This window comes from Hyperolius riggenbachi, chromosome 12 (assembly GCF_040937935.1).
Source record: "Hyperolius riggenbachi isolate aHypRig1 chromosome 12, aHypRig1.pri, whole genome shotgun sequence".
In the NCBI taxonomy this organism is placed as follows: domain Eukaryota; kingdom Metazoa; phylum Chordata; class Amphibia; order Anura; family Hyperoliidae; genus Hyperolius; species Hyperolius riggenbachi.
The window spans coordinates 168,336,109-168,354,720 of record NC_090657.1 but is presented as its reverse complement, the minus strand read 5'-3'; the positions used below and the strand labels follow the sequence as shown (position 1 = coordinate 168,354,720).

Here is an 18,612-nt window from a genome sequence, read left to right as displayed (position 1 = left end):
TGCACATTACTACCTGCATACAGGGCCGTTCACACAGAGATCACACAGTGCGGGCTGCATATTACTCCCTGCATACAGATCCGTTCACACAGAGATCACACAGTGCGGGCTGCATATTACTCCCTGCATACAGGGCCGTTCACACAGAGATCACACAGTGTGGGCTGCATATTACTCCCTGCATACAGGGCCGTTCACACAGAGATCTCACAGTGTGGGCTGCATATTACTCCCTGCATACAGGGCTGTTCACACAGAGATAAACACAGTGCGGGATGCACATTACTCCCTGTATACAGGTCCGATCACACAGAGATCACACAGTGCAGACATTATTCCCTGTATACAGGTCCGATCACACAGTGCGGACTGCACATTACTCCCTGCATAAAGGTCCGTTCACACAGAGATCACACAGTGCGGGCTGCATATTACTCCCTGCATACAGATCCGTTCACACAGAGATCACACAGTGCGGGCTGCATATTACTCCATGCATACAGGGCCGTTCACACAGAGATCACACAGTGCGGGCTGCATATTACTCCCTGCATACAGGTCCGTTCACACAGTGTGGGCTGCACATTACTCCCTGCATACAGGTCCGTTCACACAGAGATCACACAGTGCGGGCTGCATATTACTCCCTGCATACAGATCCGTTCACACAGAGATCACACAGTGCGGGCTGCATATTACTCCCTGCATACAGGGCCATTCACACAGAGATCACACAGTGTGGGCTGCACATTACTCCCTGCATACAGGTCCGTTCACACAGAGATCACACAGTGCGGGCTGCATATTACTCCCTGCATACAGATCCGTTCACACAGAGATCACACAGTGCGGGCTGCATATTACTCCCTGCATACAGGGCCGTTCACACAGAGATCACACAGTGTGGGCTGCACATTACTCCCTGCATACAGGTCTGTTCACACAGAGATCACACAGTGCAGTCTGCATATTACTCCCTGCATACAGGGCCGTTCACACACAGATCACACAGTGTGGGCTGCACATTACTCCCTGCATACAGGGCCGTTCACACAGATATCACACAGTGCGGGCTGCATATTACTCCCGGCATACAGGGCCGTTCACACAGAGATCACACAGTGTGGGCTGCATATTACTCCCTGCATACAGATCCGTTCACACAGAGATCACACAGTGCGGGCTGCACATTACTCCCTGCATACAGGGCCGTTCACACAGAGATCACACAGTGTGGGCTGCACATTACTCCCTGCATACAGGGCCGTTCACACAGAGATCACACAGCGCGGGCTGCATATTACTCCCTGCATTAAGGTCCGTTCACACAGAGATCACACAGTGTGGGCTGCACATTACTCCCTGCATACAGGGCCGTTCACACAGAGATCACACTGTGCGGGCTGCATATTACTCCCTGCATACAGATTTGTTCACACAGAGATCACACAGTGTGGGCTGCACATTACTCCCTGCATACAGGGCCGTTCACACAGAGATCACACAGTGCGGGCTGCATATTACTCCCTGCATACAGGGCCGTTCACACAGAGATCACACAGTGTGGGCTGCATATTACTCCCTGCATACAGGGCTGTTCACACAGAGATAAACACAGTGCGGGATGCACATTACTCCCTGTATAATCGTCCGTTCACTCAGAGATCACACAGTGCGGACTGCACGTTACTCCCTGTATACAGGTCCATTCACACAGAGATCACACAGTGCGAGTGCACATTACTCCCTGTATACAGGTCCGATCACACAGAGATCACACAGTGCGAGTGCATATTCCCTGTATAGACACGGGTGGTGTTCCCCGGCATTTGTGTACAGCTGTGTACTGCCTACGTAATCTTATAGAAGGAAATATAAATAGATAGAGAGCCCAATATAATAATGTAGCAAGTTACCGTATATATCCGAAGGGATTGGAAATGTCAAAGTAGAAGTAGTTATACTCACAAGTGTGGGTTACCTCAAAGGCAACCACTGGCAAGGCAGGTGGGGGGATTATGATCTGACTCCACTGGATACAAGCCAAGTGCCTCTGTGAAGACAGATTCTCTTGGCTTGTATAATAAACTGTATTATTGTTACATTTACATGATTACAGTCTGTGTTTTCTTACTGGGGAGGTAAGTCCACCACTAACCCACCTTTTTTGGCGCCTCTGTTCAAAGCTTTTTTTTACAAAATCTTATCGCCAGTTGGTGCAATCTACACAATGTTACCTGAACTACAGAACAGCCAGAGCTACTGCTAGGATCACAATTGTTTTTCCTCAACTCTCTGAAATTCTGTTTGCCAGTTTTAAGCCAACCAGTCTTGAAGAGTGTCCAGCAGAAGCAGCAAGGCCTTGCTCTGAAGTGACTAAACAAATGAGAAACGCTGCCAATTTTAGGGGGGCGCTAGTGAACTTATCTGCATGTTTTTGGGATGTGGGAGGAAACCGGAGTGTCCGGACTAAACCCACATAGACACAGGGAGAACATACAGGTCTGTGCACAGATTAGCACTAGATCGCTCTCCACTATGCCACCATGCTGCTGTATCCATTTTTTACAGAGCACAAACAAGGATGTCCGTTTTATTATTGCTGATGTTGTTATGTATTCCTGCTGCAGACAACGCCGTGGAGGTCGTCATGCTGAAGAACCTGGGGAGAGGGAACCACTCGGTGCATCTGGACATCTATGACCGGCAGGGCACTTACAAAAGCCAGGCCCTCTATGTGATGGTTTGCGGCTGTCCAGACGGGCTGAACTGCGAGAAGATGGCCCCGGCGTCCTACTCGCTAGGAGGTGGAGCCATCGGGGCCATCATTGGAGCGCTGCTTTTCTTACTGCGTAAGTATGACATATGTGATCCTATAACGTGTCACCTGCCATGTGTTCCATCTCTGCTCTTTCTCCTTTGTAAGTATGACGTGTGTTGTCCTGTAGCGTGTCCCCTACCACGTGTTCCATCTCTGCTCTTGTTCCTATGTAAGTATGATGTGTGTTGTCCTGTGGCGTGTCACCTGCCACGTGTTCCATTTCTGTTTTTGTTCCCATGTAAGTATGACGTGTGTTGTCCTGTGGCGTGTCACCTGCCACGTGTTCCATATCTTCTCTCGTTCCTATGTAAGTATGATGTGTGTTGTCCTGTAGCGTGTCACCTGCCACGTGTTCCATCTATGCTCTTTCTCCTGTGTAAGTATGACATGTGTTGTCCTGTAGCGTGTCACCTACCACATGTTCCATCTCTGCTCTCGTTCCTATGTAAGTATGATGTGTGTTGTCCTGTAGCGTGTCACCTGCCACGTGTTCCATCTCTGCTTTTGTTCCTATGTAAGTATGATGTGTGTTGTCCTGTAGCGTGTCACCTGCCACGTGTTCCATCTCTGCTCTTGTACCCATGTAAGTACGGCGTGTGTTGTCCTGTAGCGTGTCACCTGCCACGTGTTCCATCTCTGCTTTTGTTCCCATGTAAGTATGGCGTGTGTTGTCCTGTAGCGTGTCACCTGCCACGTGTTCCATCTCTGCTCTTGTACCCATGTAAGTACGGCGTGTGTTGTCCTGTAGCGTGTCACCTGCCACGTGTTCCATCTCTGCTTTTGTTCCCATGTAAGTATGGCGTGTGTTGTCCTGTAGCGTGTCACCTGCCACGTGTTCCATCTCTGCTTTTGTTCCCATGTAAGTATGACGTGTGTTGTCCTGTAGCGTGTCCCCTGCCACGTGTTCCATCTCTGCTCTTTCTTCTTTGTAAGTATGACGTGTGTTGTCCTGTAGCGTGTCACCTGCCACGTGTTCCATTTCTGCTCTTTCTCCTTTGTAAGTATGACGTGTGTTGTCCTGTAGCGTGTCCCCTACCACGTGTTCCATCTCTGCTCTTGTTCCTATGTAAGTATGATGTGTGTTGGCCTGTAACGTGTCACCTGCCACGTGTTCCATCTCTGCTCTTGTTCCCATGTAAGTATGACGTGTGTTGTCCTGTGGCGTGTCACCTGCCACGTGTTCCATCTCTGCTCTTGTTCCCATGTAAGTATGACGTGTGTTGTCCTGTGGCGTGTCACCTGCCACGTGTTCCATCTCTTCTCTCGTTCCTATGTAAGTATGATGTGTGTTGTCCTGTAGCGTGTCACCTGCCACGTGTTCCATCTATGCTCTTTCTCCTGTGTAAGTATGACATGTGTTGTCCTGTAGCGTGTCACCTACCACGTGTTCCATCTCTGCTCTCGTTCCTATGTAAGTATGATGTGTGTTGTCCTGTAGCGTGTCACCTGCCACGTGTTCCATCTCTGCTTTTGTTCCTATGTTAGTATGATGTGTGTTGTCCTGTAACGTGTCACCTGCCACGTGCTCCATCTCTGCTCTGTTTCCTGTGTAAGTATGGCGTGCGTTGTCCTGTAGCGTGTCACCTGCCACGTGTTCCATCTCTGCTCTTGTACCCATGTAAGTACGGCGTGTGTTGTCCTGTAGCGTGTCACCTGCCACGTGTTCCATCTCTGTTTTTGTTCCCATGTAAGTATGGCGTGTGTTGTCCTGTAGCGTGTCACCTGCCACGTGTTCCATCTCTGCTTTTGTTCCCATGTAAGTATGACGTGTGTTGTCCTGTAGCGTGTCCTCCCCTGCCACGTGTTCCATCTCTGCTATTCTTCCTGTGTAAGTATGACGTGTGTTGTCCTGTAGCGTGTCACCTACCACGTGTTCCATCTCTGCTCTCGTTCCTATGTAAGTATGATGTGTGTTGTCCTGTAGCGTGTCACCTGCCACGTGTTCCATCTCTGCTTTTGTTCCCATGTAAGTATGGCGTGTGTTGTCCTGTAGCGTGTCACCTGCCACGTGTTCCATCTCTGCTTTTGTTCCCATGTAAGTATGACGTGTGTTGTCCTGTAGCGCCTGTAGCGTGTCCCCTGCCACGTGTTCCATCTCTGCTCTTGTACCCATATAAGTATGGCGTGTGTTGTTCTGTAGTGTGTCACCTGCCACGTGTTCATCTATGCTCTTTCTCCTGTGTAAGTATGATGTGTGTTGTCCTGTAGCATGTCACCTGCCACGTGTTCCATCTCTGCTCTTATTCCTATGTAAGTATGATGTGTGTTGTCCTGTAGTGTGTCATCTGCCACATGTTCCATCTCTGCTCTTGTTCCTATGTAAGTATGAATGTGTGTTGTCCTGTAGTGTGTCATCTGCCACGTGTTCCATCTCTGCTCTTGTTCCCATGTAAGTATGATGTGTGTTGTCCTGTAGTGTGTCATCTGCCATGTGTTCCATCTCTTCTTTTGTTCCCACGTAAGTATGGCGTGTGTTGTCCTGTAGCGTGTCACCTACCACGTGTTCCATCTCTGCTCTTGTTCCCATGTAAGTATGATGTGTGTTGTCCTGTAGTGTGTCATTTGCCATGTGTTCCATCTCTTCTTTTGTTCCCACGTAAGTATGGCGTGTGTTGTCCTGTAGCGTGTCACCTACCACGTGTTCCATCTCTGCTCTTGTTCCCATGTAAGTATGGCTTGTGTTGTCCTGTAGTGTGTCACCTACCACGTGTTCCATCTCTGCTCTTGTTCCCATGTAAGTATGGCGTGTGTTGTCCTGTAGTGTGTCACCTACCACGTGTTCCATCTCTGCTCTTGTTCCCATGTAAGTATGGCGTGTGTTGTCCTGTAGTGTGTCCCCTGCCATGTGTTCCATCTCTGCTCTGCTCTTCTTCCTGTGTAAGTATGGCGTGTGTTGTCCTGTAGCGTGTCACCTGCCACATGTTCCATCTCTGCATCCTGTGTAAGTATGATGTGTGTTGTCCTGTAGTGTGTCACTTGCCACGTGTTCCATCTCTGCTCTTCTTCCTGTGTAAGTATGATGTGTGTTGTCCTGTAGCTTGTCCCCTGCCACGTGTCCATCCTCTCACCTTCTCCTGGTTCTCCCCTGCAGTGGCATTGTGCTTGCTCACCTGCTTCCTCTTTGGCTCGGGGAAGAAGAAAGACATATTACCAGAGGATGAAGGGAACCAAACTCTGATCAAGTATAACGAGGAGGGAGGAAGTGCGCTCTCACAGGTACAACACTTAGCTGATGACAGTTTGGACTTAAAGGAATACTTAAGTCACCTAAAAAAAATGACTTTTACTCACGCGGGGCTCCCCTCAGCCCCCTGCAGCTGAATGGTGCCCTCGCCGTGTCCCTCCAATGCGCCTGGACTCGCCGGCGGCCATTGCCGGTTTGGCAGTCACCGGCCGACAGGCTGGGAACGCGGCTGATTATCCGCATCCCCGGCCGCAATAGCGCCCTCTATAATACTATTGCGGCCGGGGACGCGGATAATCAGCCGCGTTCCCAGCCTGTCGGCCGGTGACGGCCAAACCGGAAGTGGCCGCCGGCGAGTCCTGGTGCATCGTAGGGACACGGCGAGGGCACCGTTCAGCTGCAGGGGGCTGAGGGGAGCCCCGGGTGAGTACAAGTCATTTTTTTTAGGTGACTTACCGTATATACTCGCAAGCAAGCCGACCCGCATGCAAGCCGACCCTCCAACTTTTACCTAACAAAACATGAAAAAATGATTGACCCTCATGCAAGCCGAAGCCCTGGGGGGAGAAAAGCAGGGGCAATGAATGGCCACACAATGCTGGTAATAGAATGCAATAGAAAAGGTGACCACCACTCGGTCACTAAAGTGCAAAAAATAGGCAGGTCCATAACAAAATGTAAGTGCCAGTCGCATACAATAACCACAGTGAGCAATGCTTTAGCGTCAGGCCGCCGCCGACTGCCTGTGTGTGGGCCCCGAGCGTCCAAGCCACCATTACGCCGCAGCCACCCTGGAGGAGATAGGGTCTCACATGTGTGTCGCCGGCCGACTGCCGGCTTCCTCAGAGACCACCAGCTGATCGGGGCCGAAGGGGAGCGGGCAGCTGAGAGATCGGGTGTCCGCGGCGAGAGCAGAGCAGATAGATGGCCACACAGAATAGATACACAGCAGGAGCGCTCTTCCGTGTTCATAATCTCGCGCTTCCTGCTGTGTCTGCACCTTGTGAGCCCATTGGCTGGTAATTTCGATTGCGAAAATAGAGAAAACTAAAAGGCGTAGGGCGACGATTTAGGGGTCGTCAGAAAGAGGAGAAAGAGAGCTTTAAAATGATATCCATCTTTCCATAATTACATTGTAATACACAGGGCGACTTTTTCTGCTGAATGGAGCTGCTGACCTTGAGAAAAAAAGTCGCCCTGTGTAATACAATGTAACTATGGAAAGATGGATATCATTTTAAAGCTCTCTTTCTCCTCTTTCTGACGACCCCTAAATCGTCGTCCTACGCCTTTTAGTTTTCTCTATTTTCGCGATCAGAATTGCAGCCGCGGCAATTTCAATAGCGAAAATAGCGAAAACTAAAAGGCGTAGGGCGGCGATTTATATATCATTGGAAAGAGGAGAAAGAGAGCTTTAAAATGATATGCATCTTTCCATCGTTTCTGCACTGCTCGGAGTCCCTTTAAGATTGAAGCCTTTAACCACTTCAGGACCACAGGCTTACACCTCCCTAGTGACCAGGTGATTTTTCACAACACAGGTCTGTGCAGCTTTTTCAGCTTGCTGCATAGCCATACAACTCAGCACACAAATGAGTCTTATCTCCTTTTTTTTGCCTCCCTAGCGGTATTGACGGTTATACACGTCAATACAAAACATTCTGTGAACAGTATAAACATGCATACACGTCAATACTCTCCTGCACTTCGTACTAGACCCTTGCTTGACACATTTTGGCAAGTTACAGGAAAAAAAAAGGTTATGAAAATGAATTGGATCTTTTTTCCACAGAAATCCTGGGATATTTGAACACCAGGGAGGTTGGACACTCTTTTGGAGGTGTCTGATTGCCCCTGCAATCTTTATTTTTTCTTTTATTCAGCTTTTACTGTCAGTCTGACCCCCCCGTCCTCCTCCCACCCCCCTTCCCTATCCTGAATTGACTAGGACATCGATCCGTCCTCTTCTCTGCCTCTCATAGGCATCAGCCTATGAGAGGGCTTCGATTCCCAGCCGCTCTGAGGGACAGCCTAGTGTCCCTTGTACAGCGCTGCACTAGATAGCGCAGTACCGATGTAAACAAAGGGGATTTCTTTCCCCTTTCTTTTACTAACGTCCGGCGATCCGCGATCGCAGCTAGCAGGCTGATCATGGAGCGGAGCTCTGTGAATCGCCAGGAAACGATTGTGCATGCACGCGCACGCTCCCTGCTAAACTGCAGCTCCAGGACTTGACGCCAATTGGCGTTAGGAGGTCCTGGGGCTGCCACCTTCCCGACGCCTATTGGCGTTACGTGGTTGGGAAGGGGTTAAAGGGAACCTGAAGTCCGAGGGCTATGGAGCCTGCCATATTTATTTCCTTTTGAACAATAACAGTTGCCTGGCAGTCCTGCCGATCTCTTTGGCTGCAGTAGTGTCTGTATCACACCATAAACAAGCATGCAGATAATCTTGTCAGATCTGACAATATTGTCAGAAACACCCGATCTGCTGCATGCTTGATCAGGGTCTATGGCTGAGAGTATTAGAGGCTGAGGATCAGCAGGGCAGCCAGGCAACTGGTATTGCTTGTAAGAAGATAAATATGGCAGCCTCCATATCCCTCTCATTTCAGTTGTCCTGTAAACTGAAAATAATAATGTGAGACTTTATTGTGTGTTACTATTACAGGTCTGGAGTTCTAGAAAGGCCCAGGCCATGGGCGGCTGCTGCCCAATGGGACACCGGGACATGAAAGAGGGGTAGAGAGTGGAAGAGAAGTTTGCAAGGGAGGCTGCAGATGGGGAGTAACTTGTGGAAGAGGGGCGCTGCTGTGCAAGGGTGGTGTACATGAAAGAGAGGGACTGCTGTACATGGATGTTACACATGAGGGTTGGGGGCTGTACATGGAATGGGAGGGGCCGCCTGTACAGGGATGTTACACATTAGGTTTGGGGGCTGCACATGGAATGGGGCTGCTGTACAGGGATGTTACACATGAGAGTTGGGGGCTGTACATGGAATGGGAGGGGCTGCTGTACAAGAATGTTACACATGAGGGTTGGGGGCTGCACACGGAATGGGAAGGGGGCTGCTGTACAGGGCTGTTACCTATGAGAGTTGGGGGCTGTACATGGAATGGGAGGGCCTGCTGTACAGGGATGTTACACATGAGGGTTGGGGGCTGTACACGGAATGGGAAGGGGGCTGCTGTACAGGGATGTTACACATGAGGGTTGGGGACGGTACATGGAATGGGAGGGGCTGATGTACAGGGATGTTACACAAGGGTTGGGGGCTGTACATGGAATGGGAGGGGTGCTGCTGTACAGGAATGTTACACATGAGTGTTGGGGGCTGTACATGGAATGGGGGGCTGCTGTACAGGAATGTTACACATGAGGGTTGGGGGCTGTACATGAAATGGGAAGGGGGCTGCTGTACAGGAATGTTTCACATGAGGGTTCGGGGCTGTACATGGAATGGGAGGGGCCGGCTGTACAGGGATGTTACACATGAGGTTTGGGGGCTGCATGTGGAATGGGGCTGCTGTACAGGGATGTTACACATGAGAGTTGGGTGCTGTACATGGAATGGGAAGAGGGCTGCTGTACAGGGATGTTACACATGAGTGTTGGGGGCTGTACATGGAATGGAAAGAGGGCTGCTGTACAGGGATATTACACATGAGTGTTGGGGGCTGTACATGGAATGGGAAGAGGGCAGCTGTACAGGGATATTACACATGAGTGTTGGGGGCTGTACATGGAATGGAAAGAGGGCTGCTGTACAGGGATATTACACATGAGTGTTGGGGGCTGTACATGGAATGGGAAGAGGGCAGCTGTACAGGGATATTACACATGAGTGTTGGGGGCTGTACATGGAATGGGAAGAGGGCTGCTGTACAGGGATGTTACACATGAGGGTTGGGGGTTGCACATGGAATGGGAAGAGGGCTGCTGTACAGGAATGTTACACGTGAGGGTTGGGGGCTGTACATGGAATGGAAAGAGGGCTGCTGTACAGGAATGTTACACGTGAGGGTTGGGGGCTGTACATGGAATGGAAAGAGGGCTGCTGTACAGGGATATTACACATGAGTGTTGGGGGCTGTACATGGAATGGGAAGAGGGCAGCTGTACAGGGATATTACACATGAGTGTTGGGGGCTGTACATGGAATGGGAAGAGGGCTGCTGTACAGGGATGTTACACATGAGGGTTGGGGGTTGCACATGGAATGGGAAGAGGGCTGCTGTACAGGAATGTTACACGTGAGGGTTGGGGGCTGTACATGGAATGGAAAGAGGGCTGCTGTACAGGAATGTTACACGTGAGGGTTGGGGGCTGTACATGGAATGGAAAGAGGGCTGCTGTACAGGGATATTACACATGAGTGTTGGGGGCTGTACATGGAATGGGAAGAGGGCAGCTGTACAGGGATATTACACATGAGTGTTGGGGGCTGTACATGGAATGGGAAGAGGGCTGCTGTACAGGGATGTTACACATGAGGGTTGGGGGTTGCACATGGAATGGGAAGAGGGCTGCTGTACAGGAATGTTACACGTGAGGGTTGGGGGCTGTACATGGAATGGAAAGAGGGCTGTACATCAGTCCTGAAAGAGGGACACATGAGGAGGAAAGAGGGACAGGGGGAGCTATATATACAAATATTACACAGATATGTCCATCAGTCCTGAAAGTGGGACACATGAGGAGGAAAGAGGGACAGGGGGAGCTATGTATACACATATTACACAGATCTGTCCATCAGTCCTGAAAGAGGGACACATGAGGAGGAAAGAGGGACAGGGGGATTTAGTTCCCAAAGAGGGACAATTGGGGGCTGTGTTTATTATTATTATTATTATTATAGTATTGTTCTCCCATGATGAATACTGGATACCAGTATCTTCCCCGCCCACAGTGTCATTACTGATGTGACATTATTCTTCGCTTTCTCTTCCAGGCTGCCCTGTTGGCGAACGCAAATGGAATCGTAGAAAACGGCATAAAGGTAACAATCGTTACAGCAAATCTTAGCATCTGTTTCCTCAGAAAGCACTGTACTGTAAACCGATAGACTCACTGTGTCTGGGGATACATAAAACACAGAGTAGCTGTGTAACAGCAGAGATCAGCAACACATAGCTGACAATATCACTGATTAACAGGTGAAATGTTTATTAAACGAAAACGCTGCGGAGGGGGGCTTTGAAGAGCCCCCCCGCAAAGCGCAGCAAGCCGGCGGCGATCAGACCCCCCCAGCAGGACATCCCTCTAGTGGGGAAAAAAGGGGGGTAGTCTGATCGCCAAGGCTCACTCCTGATCGGTGCTGCGGGCTGGAGAGCCCACGTAGCACCGATCAGTGCAGAAAGCCCTGGTCGGCAAGTGGTTAAAGTCTGAAAACCACTGCGCCTGCATTGCCGTGTCCTCACTCCCCCTGATGGCACCAGGAGCGCACGGTGCAGGCACAGACCATACTGGGCCGGCGCAGTACGCTCCTGGTGACATCAGCGGCAACGAGGACACGGCAACGCAGGCGCAGTGGTTTTCAGACTTTAAAGTCTGAAATTCCAGAAGTGAACCGGAGGCGGGGCCGGAGCATCGGTGAGCGGCTGCGCAGGCACAGGATGTCTGCGGGGGACCATTAGAAGCCCCGGGTAAGTTCAACTCATTTTCCCCCGACCTCCTTACAGTATTCCTTTAAACGCCTTAATAACCTGAAATGTATATTATATGTATTTCATTTTGTAATTAGCTCAAATGATGGGAGCTAAACTGGTATTCTAATAACAAAATGATGCAATGCAAGTAGGGGTGAAAGAGGTAGCCTGACAGTTGTTTGCAGTTTCACGGCTTCTTTAGAGGCTTAAAGAGAACCCGAGGTGGGTTTGAAGAATATTATCTGCATACAGCGGCTGGATCTGCCTATACAGCCCAGCCTCTGTTGCTATCCCAAACCCCCCTAAGGTCCCCCTGCACTCTGCAATCCCTCATAAATCACAGCCACGCTGCTGACAAACAGCTTGTCAGAGCTGGCTGTGTTTATCTCTCTAGTGTCCGTCTGCTGCTCTCCCCGCCTCCTGCAGAACTCCGGTCCCCGCCTGCATCCCTTCCCTCCCTGCTGATTGGAGGAAAGGGACGGGGGCAGGGACCGGAGCTATGCAGGAGGCGGGGGAGCAGCTGAGACTGACACTACAGATGTAAACACAGCCTCACAGCACGGCTGTGATTTATGAGGGATTGCAGAGTGCAGGGGGACCTTAGGGGGGTTTGGGATAGCAACAGAGGCTGGGCTGTATAGGCAGATCCAGCCTCTGTATGCAGATAACATTCTTTAAACACACCTCGGGTTCTCTTTAACATAGTATGTCAAACAGCAAAACGGCTGTCAGTCAGGCTACCTCTTTCACTCCCACTGTATGCCACAGTATCTGTACCTGGCTGGAGAATAAAAGGTGCCTCATATTCTTTTGCATTGCATCATTTTGTAATTAGAAAAAAAAAACAGTCTGGCTCCCAGAGGCCTCGGGAGCCCTGTCTGCATTGAAAGTGGAAGCTGGGAACAGGATATGATGTAATTTCTCTGTTCAGTGTGTACTGTCTTGCCATACTTGGACGGTTACAATTGTTGCAGTGTCTGTTATGCCGGGCATACACGGCTGCGATTATGCAGCGGATCGAGCCTCTGGCTCGATGCCGGCGCATCCCCGCTCGTCCGTGCGTGCGTATTGGCTAATCAGCCGCTTGTTTATTCTATTGTTCTCCCCGCCGGTATCGAGCAAAGTATAAATCCGGCGGAGTATCGGACACGTCGGATATTATCAATAGAGCCATCAGGCTTGATTGATAATCCTCCACAGCAGCCGTGTAAGCCCAGCATTAGTGCACACAGACCTTTCTGAGTTCAGCTCATTCAAGTTTCTTATCAGAATTACTACAGCTCAGTTGCAAGTCACCTGTAACATCAGTTTTTGTGAGTCACTTGGTAAGGCAAAACCTGTGCGTTTATTTACAAATGACATGAATGTGTTACATTTTCAGCATATGTGCTGCTTAATTAACACATAACTTTGTTTTACATCCTTTTTAACAGATTTTACTGCCATCTAAAAAAGTTTTAAAAGATTTCACAGTCGTGAGCAGACAACCACTTAAAGGGGAACTTCAGCCTAAACAAACATACTGTCATTCAGTTACATTAGTTATGTTAATTAGAATAGATGGGTAATATAATTTTACCCACCCTGTTTTAAAAGAACAGGCAAATGTTTGTGATTCATGGGGGCTGCCATCTTTGTCATGGGGGCAGCCATCTTTTTGGTTGAAAGGAGGTGACAAGGAGCAAGAGACACAGTTCCAACTGTGCAAAAGGTGGATCAGCGCAACACCAGGCCGCCTCCGAATGGCCTCCATCAGAGATGCGCTGAGCCCCCCCAGGAACTACAAACACACCTTGAACCCAAACAGAAGCTCTGCATATACACCAAAAGCATGGCTGTTAAGTGGGAGCAGCTGACCAAAAACAAATTAAATTAGTACATAGCAAGGAAATGAACAGCGCTACTTAAAAACAGACAAGTGCCTACCTGCAAAAGAGTGCAAGCCCCACTTGTGGGATATAATACACACCGAGCATACACATGACCTGTCTACCACTGGAGGATGTTGGTTTCCTGTAACAGCTTGCATGCAACCTATTAAGTACTCGTCCCTCCCACTGCGAAGAAGTCAATCCTCCATGGGAGGGGCCTAACACTAACTAAATCCTAACCTATGTATATGCATAGCCTGGGTGCGGCTAATCAAATAAAATCGAAAATTGCGCAAAAGGTGGATCAGCGCAACACCAGGCCGCCTCCGAATGGCCTCCATCAGAGATGCGCTGAGCCCCCCCAATTCCAACTGTCCTGTGTCCTGATAACCCCTCCCAGCTGCACACGCTAGGCTTCAAATGTCAAATTTAAAATGTAAAAAAAAATTTGCACCAAAACAGCAGAACGAGAGCAACAACATCAGAAATCCCATCATGCTTTGCACAGCATCAGGGGAAAAAAGCCCGGGCAGTTTTCTTCTGTGCAGCTAAAAATGAGGCTTGGATAAGAGAAACAAAGTTCTGATGCTGTGAAACTGATAAAGAAACACCAGGCCTTTTCAGTGCTGCTGAGTCGATTTTTAGTCCGGAGGTTCACTTTAAGGACCGGGCTTGTATTGCTAGATCTGTGCTGCGTGGGCTCTCCAGCCCACAGCACAGATCGTGTTGCAGCCAGGGCGACCAGACTCCCCCCCCCCCCTTTTTTCCCCACTAGGGGGATGTCCTGCTGGGGGGGGGTTAGGGGTCTGATCGCCGCCGGCTATCTGCGTGTTGCGGGGGGCTCCTCAAAGCCCCCCTCCGCAGCGATATTGGGCCTCCCTCTCCTTCCCTCCCTCTCCTCTTCATTGTGGGCGGCACAGGACGGCGATCCGTCCTGTGTCGCCTCGGATAGGCTTCAGCTTATCAGATGCTGGCGATCCCGGGCCAATCAGAGGCCGGGGATTGCCGATCTCCTTTACGGCGTTGCTGCGCAGCAGCGCCGTATGATGTAAACACCGGGGATTTCTTCCCCGCGTGTTTACATTTAGCCTGCTAGCTGCGATCGGAGGCTCGCAGGCTGTTCACGGAGACACCCTCCGTGAACTGACATGGAAAGGCAGCTCGTTTCCATGTAAAACCACTTACGACCTGCCGCCTATTGCCGTTAGGCGGTCGTTAAGTGGTTTTAAAGGGAACCTGAAGTGAGAGGGTTATGGAGGCTGCCATATTTATTTCCTTTTAAACAATACCTGCTGATCCCTTTGGCTGCAGTAGTGTCTGAATCACACACCTGGGACAAGCATGCAGCTAATCCAGTCACACTTCAGTCACCTGATCTGCATGCTTTTTCAGGGTCTAGGACTAAAAGTATTAGAGGCAGAGGATCAGCAGGACAGCCAGGCAACTGGTATTGTTTAACAGGAAATGAATATGGCAGCCTCCATATCCCTCTTACTTCAGGTTCCCTTTAATGTCTGTTCATGACTGTGAAATCTTTTTAATTTTTTACATAGGATCAAGGCAAAAATATCTGTTAAAAAGGATTTAAAACAGTTACGTGTTAATTAAACAGCAAGTATACTGAAAATAATACAATAATAATATTTCTATAGTGCTTTTCTCCCATAGGACTCAAAGCGCTTAGGCTCTCTCAGATTCAGTAATTAGTAGGATGAAGTATTCACACAACAAAAGTTATATTTCTGCAAATGCCAAACTGAACAGGTGGGTTTTCAGTCTGGATTTAAACACGTCCAGGGATGGAGCTGTCCTGATCTGCTGAGGTAAGGAGTTCAAAAACGTAGGGGCAGCATGACAGAAGGCTCTGGGACCAAAAGTTTCCAAGTGGACTCTGGGTATGACTAGATTATTAGAACCTGTGGATCTGAAATTGCAGGGACTACTACACAGCTGCAACATTTCTTTCATGTATCTAGGGCCCAGATTATTTAGTGATTTATAATATTCAAAAAATTGGCAGTGGAATTTAGAAAAGCAGGACATAGATTACCCATCAAAATACTATTCTATAAGTAATACACATAAATCAATTCAAAATTGGAAAAAATTGTATCAAGATTTATTTAATTTTCTGCGCCTGCGCAGTCTGCTCCGGCCCAAGTGGCGATGATTGACAGCGCTGATCGCGCAGGCGCAGTACAGAGCGACCTCCAGGTCGCTCTGACGTCATTGCCGGGGACCGGGTCGGAGCTCCGGCGAATGGCTGCGGACAGAGCTGCGGCGAGGGAGGTCCTGGGAGCTTGGGGTTGGAGGAAGCCCCCGGTAAGTACCACTCATTTTACTATATTTGCCCTGATGACTCCTTTAAGTGGTACAGAGGTGGACAGGAAGGGCCCCATAGACACTTTTTGGGTCCTGCCATTCAAGAAGGATTGGAACCACTGAAGAACTAAGCCATCAATGCCGCAGTATTCCTGTAGCCTGCTTATCAAGATGTCATGGTCAACTGTATCAAAGGCTGCAGAAAGGTCTAGCAGTATGAGGATGGAGCACTCTTCTCTATCTCTTGCCATGAGCAGGTGGTTGCAGGTTTGCAAATTACATAAATGTAAATGTAACACATTTATGTAATTTGTAAATAAACACACAGGTTTTGCATTACCAAGTGACTCTCAAAAATGGAACTGCTGCCTCTGTAAAAGAAATCTTAAATCACAAACAAAAATAAAAAAAATATTTTAACTTTACCTGGGGTTTTTTGCAGCCCCCTGGAGTTGTCCTGTGCCCACGACGTTGGTCCGACTCCCTCTGGCAAGCAGCCGCAACCGCCCACATGCCTCCTCACCACGCTCCTGAGGTTGGCAGCGTCCTGCGCATGCATAATATGCAGAAATCGCTACTGTGCATGCGCAGAGCACATTCAGGGTGCATGCGGCTCGGCGCTTCGCATACGCAGTAGCCACGGACTGGCGGTGACCTGCCAACTTTGCAGGGTTTGCTACTGCTTGCTGGAGGGAGTCGGACAGACGTCGAGGGTGCAGAATGACTCCAGGGGGCTGCAGGAAGCCCCAGGTAAGGCTTAATCATTTTTGTGACTTAAGTCTACTTTTAAAGGCTGGTTCACACGGGCATCTGCCACGCATTTACCGCCAGTGTTCAGGACTTGGCGTTAAAAACGCTCCCATTCAAGTGAATGGGAGCACTTGTACCAGGCTTTTACTGGCGTTCATGCAAACGCAGCGTTCAGATCTCGATTTTCCCTGGCGTTCGTGTCGACCCTGGACTCTACATGTAGCGTCCTTGAGCGGTTAACCGCCACAGCTAATGTCCCCCATGGGGAAAAAAAACACTGACCGCAAATGAAAGCCCGAACGCAACGCCGCCGAAACCTGGGCAGACGTCCGTGTGAGCAAGCCCTAAGACAAGCTGATATTACAGGTGACTTGCAGCAGAGCTGTAGTAATACTAATAAGAAACTTGAATGAGCTGAACTCAAAGAGGTCCGTGTACATGAGCACAATTAGACACTGCAACAACTGTAACTGTCTCACCTCAGTGCCTTATAAAGAGAACCCAAGGTAAGCGGGATATGGAGGCTGATATGTTTATTTCCTTTTAAATATTGCAGATTGCCTGGCTGTCCTGCTGATCCTCTGCCTCTAATATATCTAGCCATAGACCCTGAACAAGCATGCAGATCAGATGTCTATGACAAATCTGCCAAGATTAGCTGCATGCTTGTTTCAGGTGTGTGATTTATACCCTACTGACCAGAAAGATCAGCAGGACTGCCAGGCAACTGGTATTGTTATAAGGAAATAAATATGGCAGCTTCCATAGGTCCCACACCTCGCGTTCCTTTCAATGGTGTGAACTCCATTGGGGCCTCACGAACTCCTCTCCCCATAATGGCCTCAATTCACAGAGCTTTATCAAACACTTTATCAAACGTTGATAATTTACCTCATGAGTAAAATCTAATTTTGAATTCACTAAGGTGTTATAGATTTATTAAATGTTTTATCGATAAAATGTTCAATAAATCTATTACACCTTAATGAATTCAAAAGTAGATTTTACTCATGAGGTAAATTATTAAATGTTCGATAAAGCTTAGCGAATTGAAGCCATTGTGTCCTGGGTAATGTATCCAGCAGGATGTGGCTATTCATATAGCGTGTAGACAGAGGCTGCGTATCAGGACCTGTGCTGGTATTCCACACTCCACCCTCTGCCTTATAGGCAATTATCATGTGACCTCCTTGGGGGATATGACACATATAAGGGACACCTGCTGCCTGACTATAGCATTACTATTTACAAGCCTGTGTTTTTCCTGTAACTAGATGGAACACAATCTATACATTAGCATGGTCGCCTCTCTACCCCATTACTCATTCCAATGCCGAGAACCGTACTCCTAGGGGTTACGTACATGTTTTATTTCATAAGAAAGAGATATAGCGGATATACTGTGTAATAAACACAATCTATAACAGGTAATAGATGTTAGATCCATTAGTTAATTCATTGTGTGGTGTCCCGTATAGATGGCGGTGTAGACAGCGGTATAAGCGAGTCCACACAGTGTTCCTATACAGCAACTATAGGTGGTGTGCACAATACATCATCTAGTGTACATCTATCGACTTAGTGGCCGATCAACCATCCAATTCAATAATTATTATTGACTAGGATGAAAATTGGTGCTGGCAAAAGCTTGTTCTGTCGCTGACGCGACCAATTTCGGTCCGAAATAGGTCACATGTTTCTTTCGGACAAGATGTCGGGCTGTCGTGGACAATCGGGTGCATTGCGGTAGCGGCATGTGATATCGGGATAAGTGACGAAACCTCAGCGTAGTCCTCCATAAGTATTCTTCACCTCCCGGTGCAGTATTGTAACATCCCCATGATGGCAGCTGCGGGTACGCAGGATGCCTCTGCAGCCGCCTTTGTTCCCGGTACTGAGGCCTCATCCGTTCCGCTGGCATCTAGCACGCCAGGGACGGGACTGTCAGTTGCTCACAGGGTCGCTGTCTCGTGCGGGCGCGCGCGGAGACAGGACCTTTATGCTGGAAGAAGGC

General features: G+C 49.0%; 1 protein-coding gene and 1 long non-coding RNA gene across 7 annotated transcripts in view; one reads left to right on the top strand and one right to left on the bottom strand.

The window, feature by feature from the left end:
- The window catches only part of LOC137541790 (uncharacterized), a 318,006-nt gene that overhangs the window by 23,862 nt on the left and 275,532 nt on the right, over window positions 1–18,612 (bottom strand). The gene's annotated exons all lie outside the window — the stretch shown is intronic.
- LOC137541785 (cadherin-like protein 26) overlaps window positions 1–18,612 on the top strand; it is a 177,106-nt gene that overhangs the window by 134,618 nt on the left and 23,876 nt on the right. For all 5 annotated transcript variants that reach the window (XM_068263289.1, XM_068263287.1, XM_068263290.1 and 2 more), the window contains 3 exons: window positions 2,631–2,852; window positions 5,913–6,037; window positions 10,959–11,006. In XM_068263289.1, coding sequence (XP_068119390.1) covers window positions 2,631–2,852; window positions 5,913–6,037; window positions 10,959–11,006 — 395 coding nt within the window. The remainder of the gene's footprint in view (window positions 1–2,630; window positions 2,853–5,912; window positions 6,038–10,958; window positions 11,007–18,612) is intronic.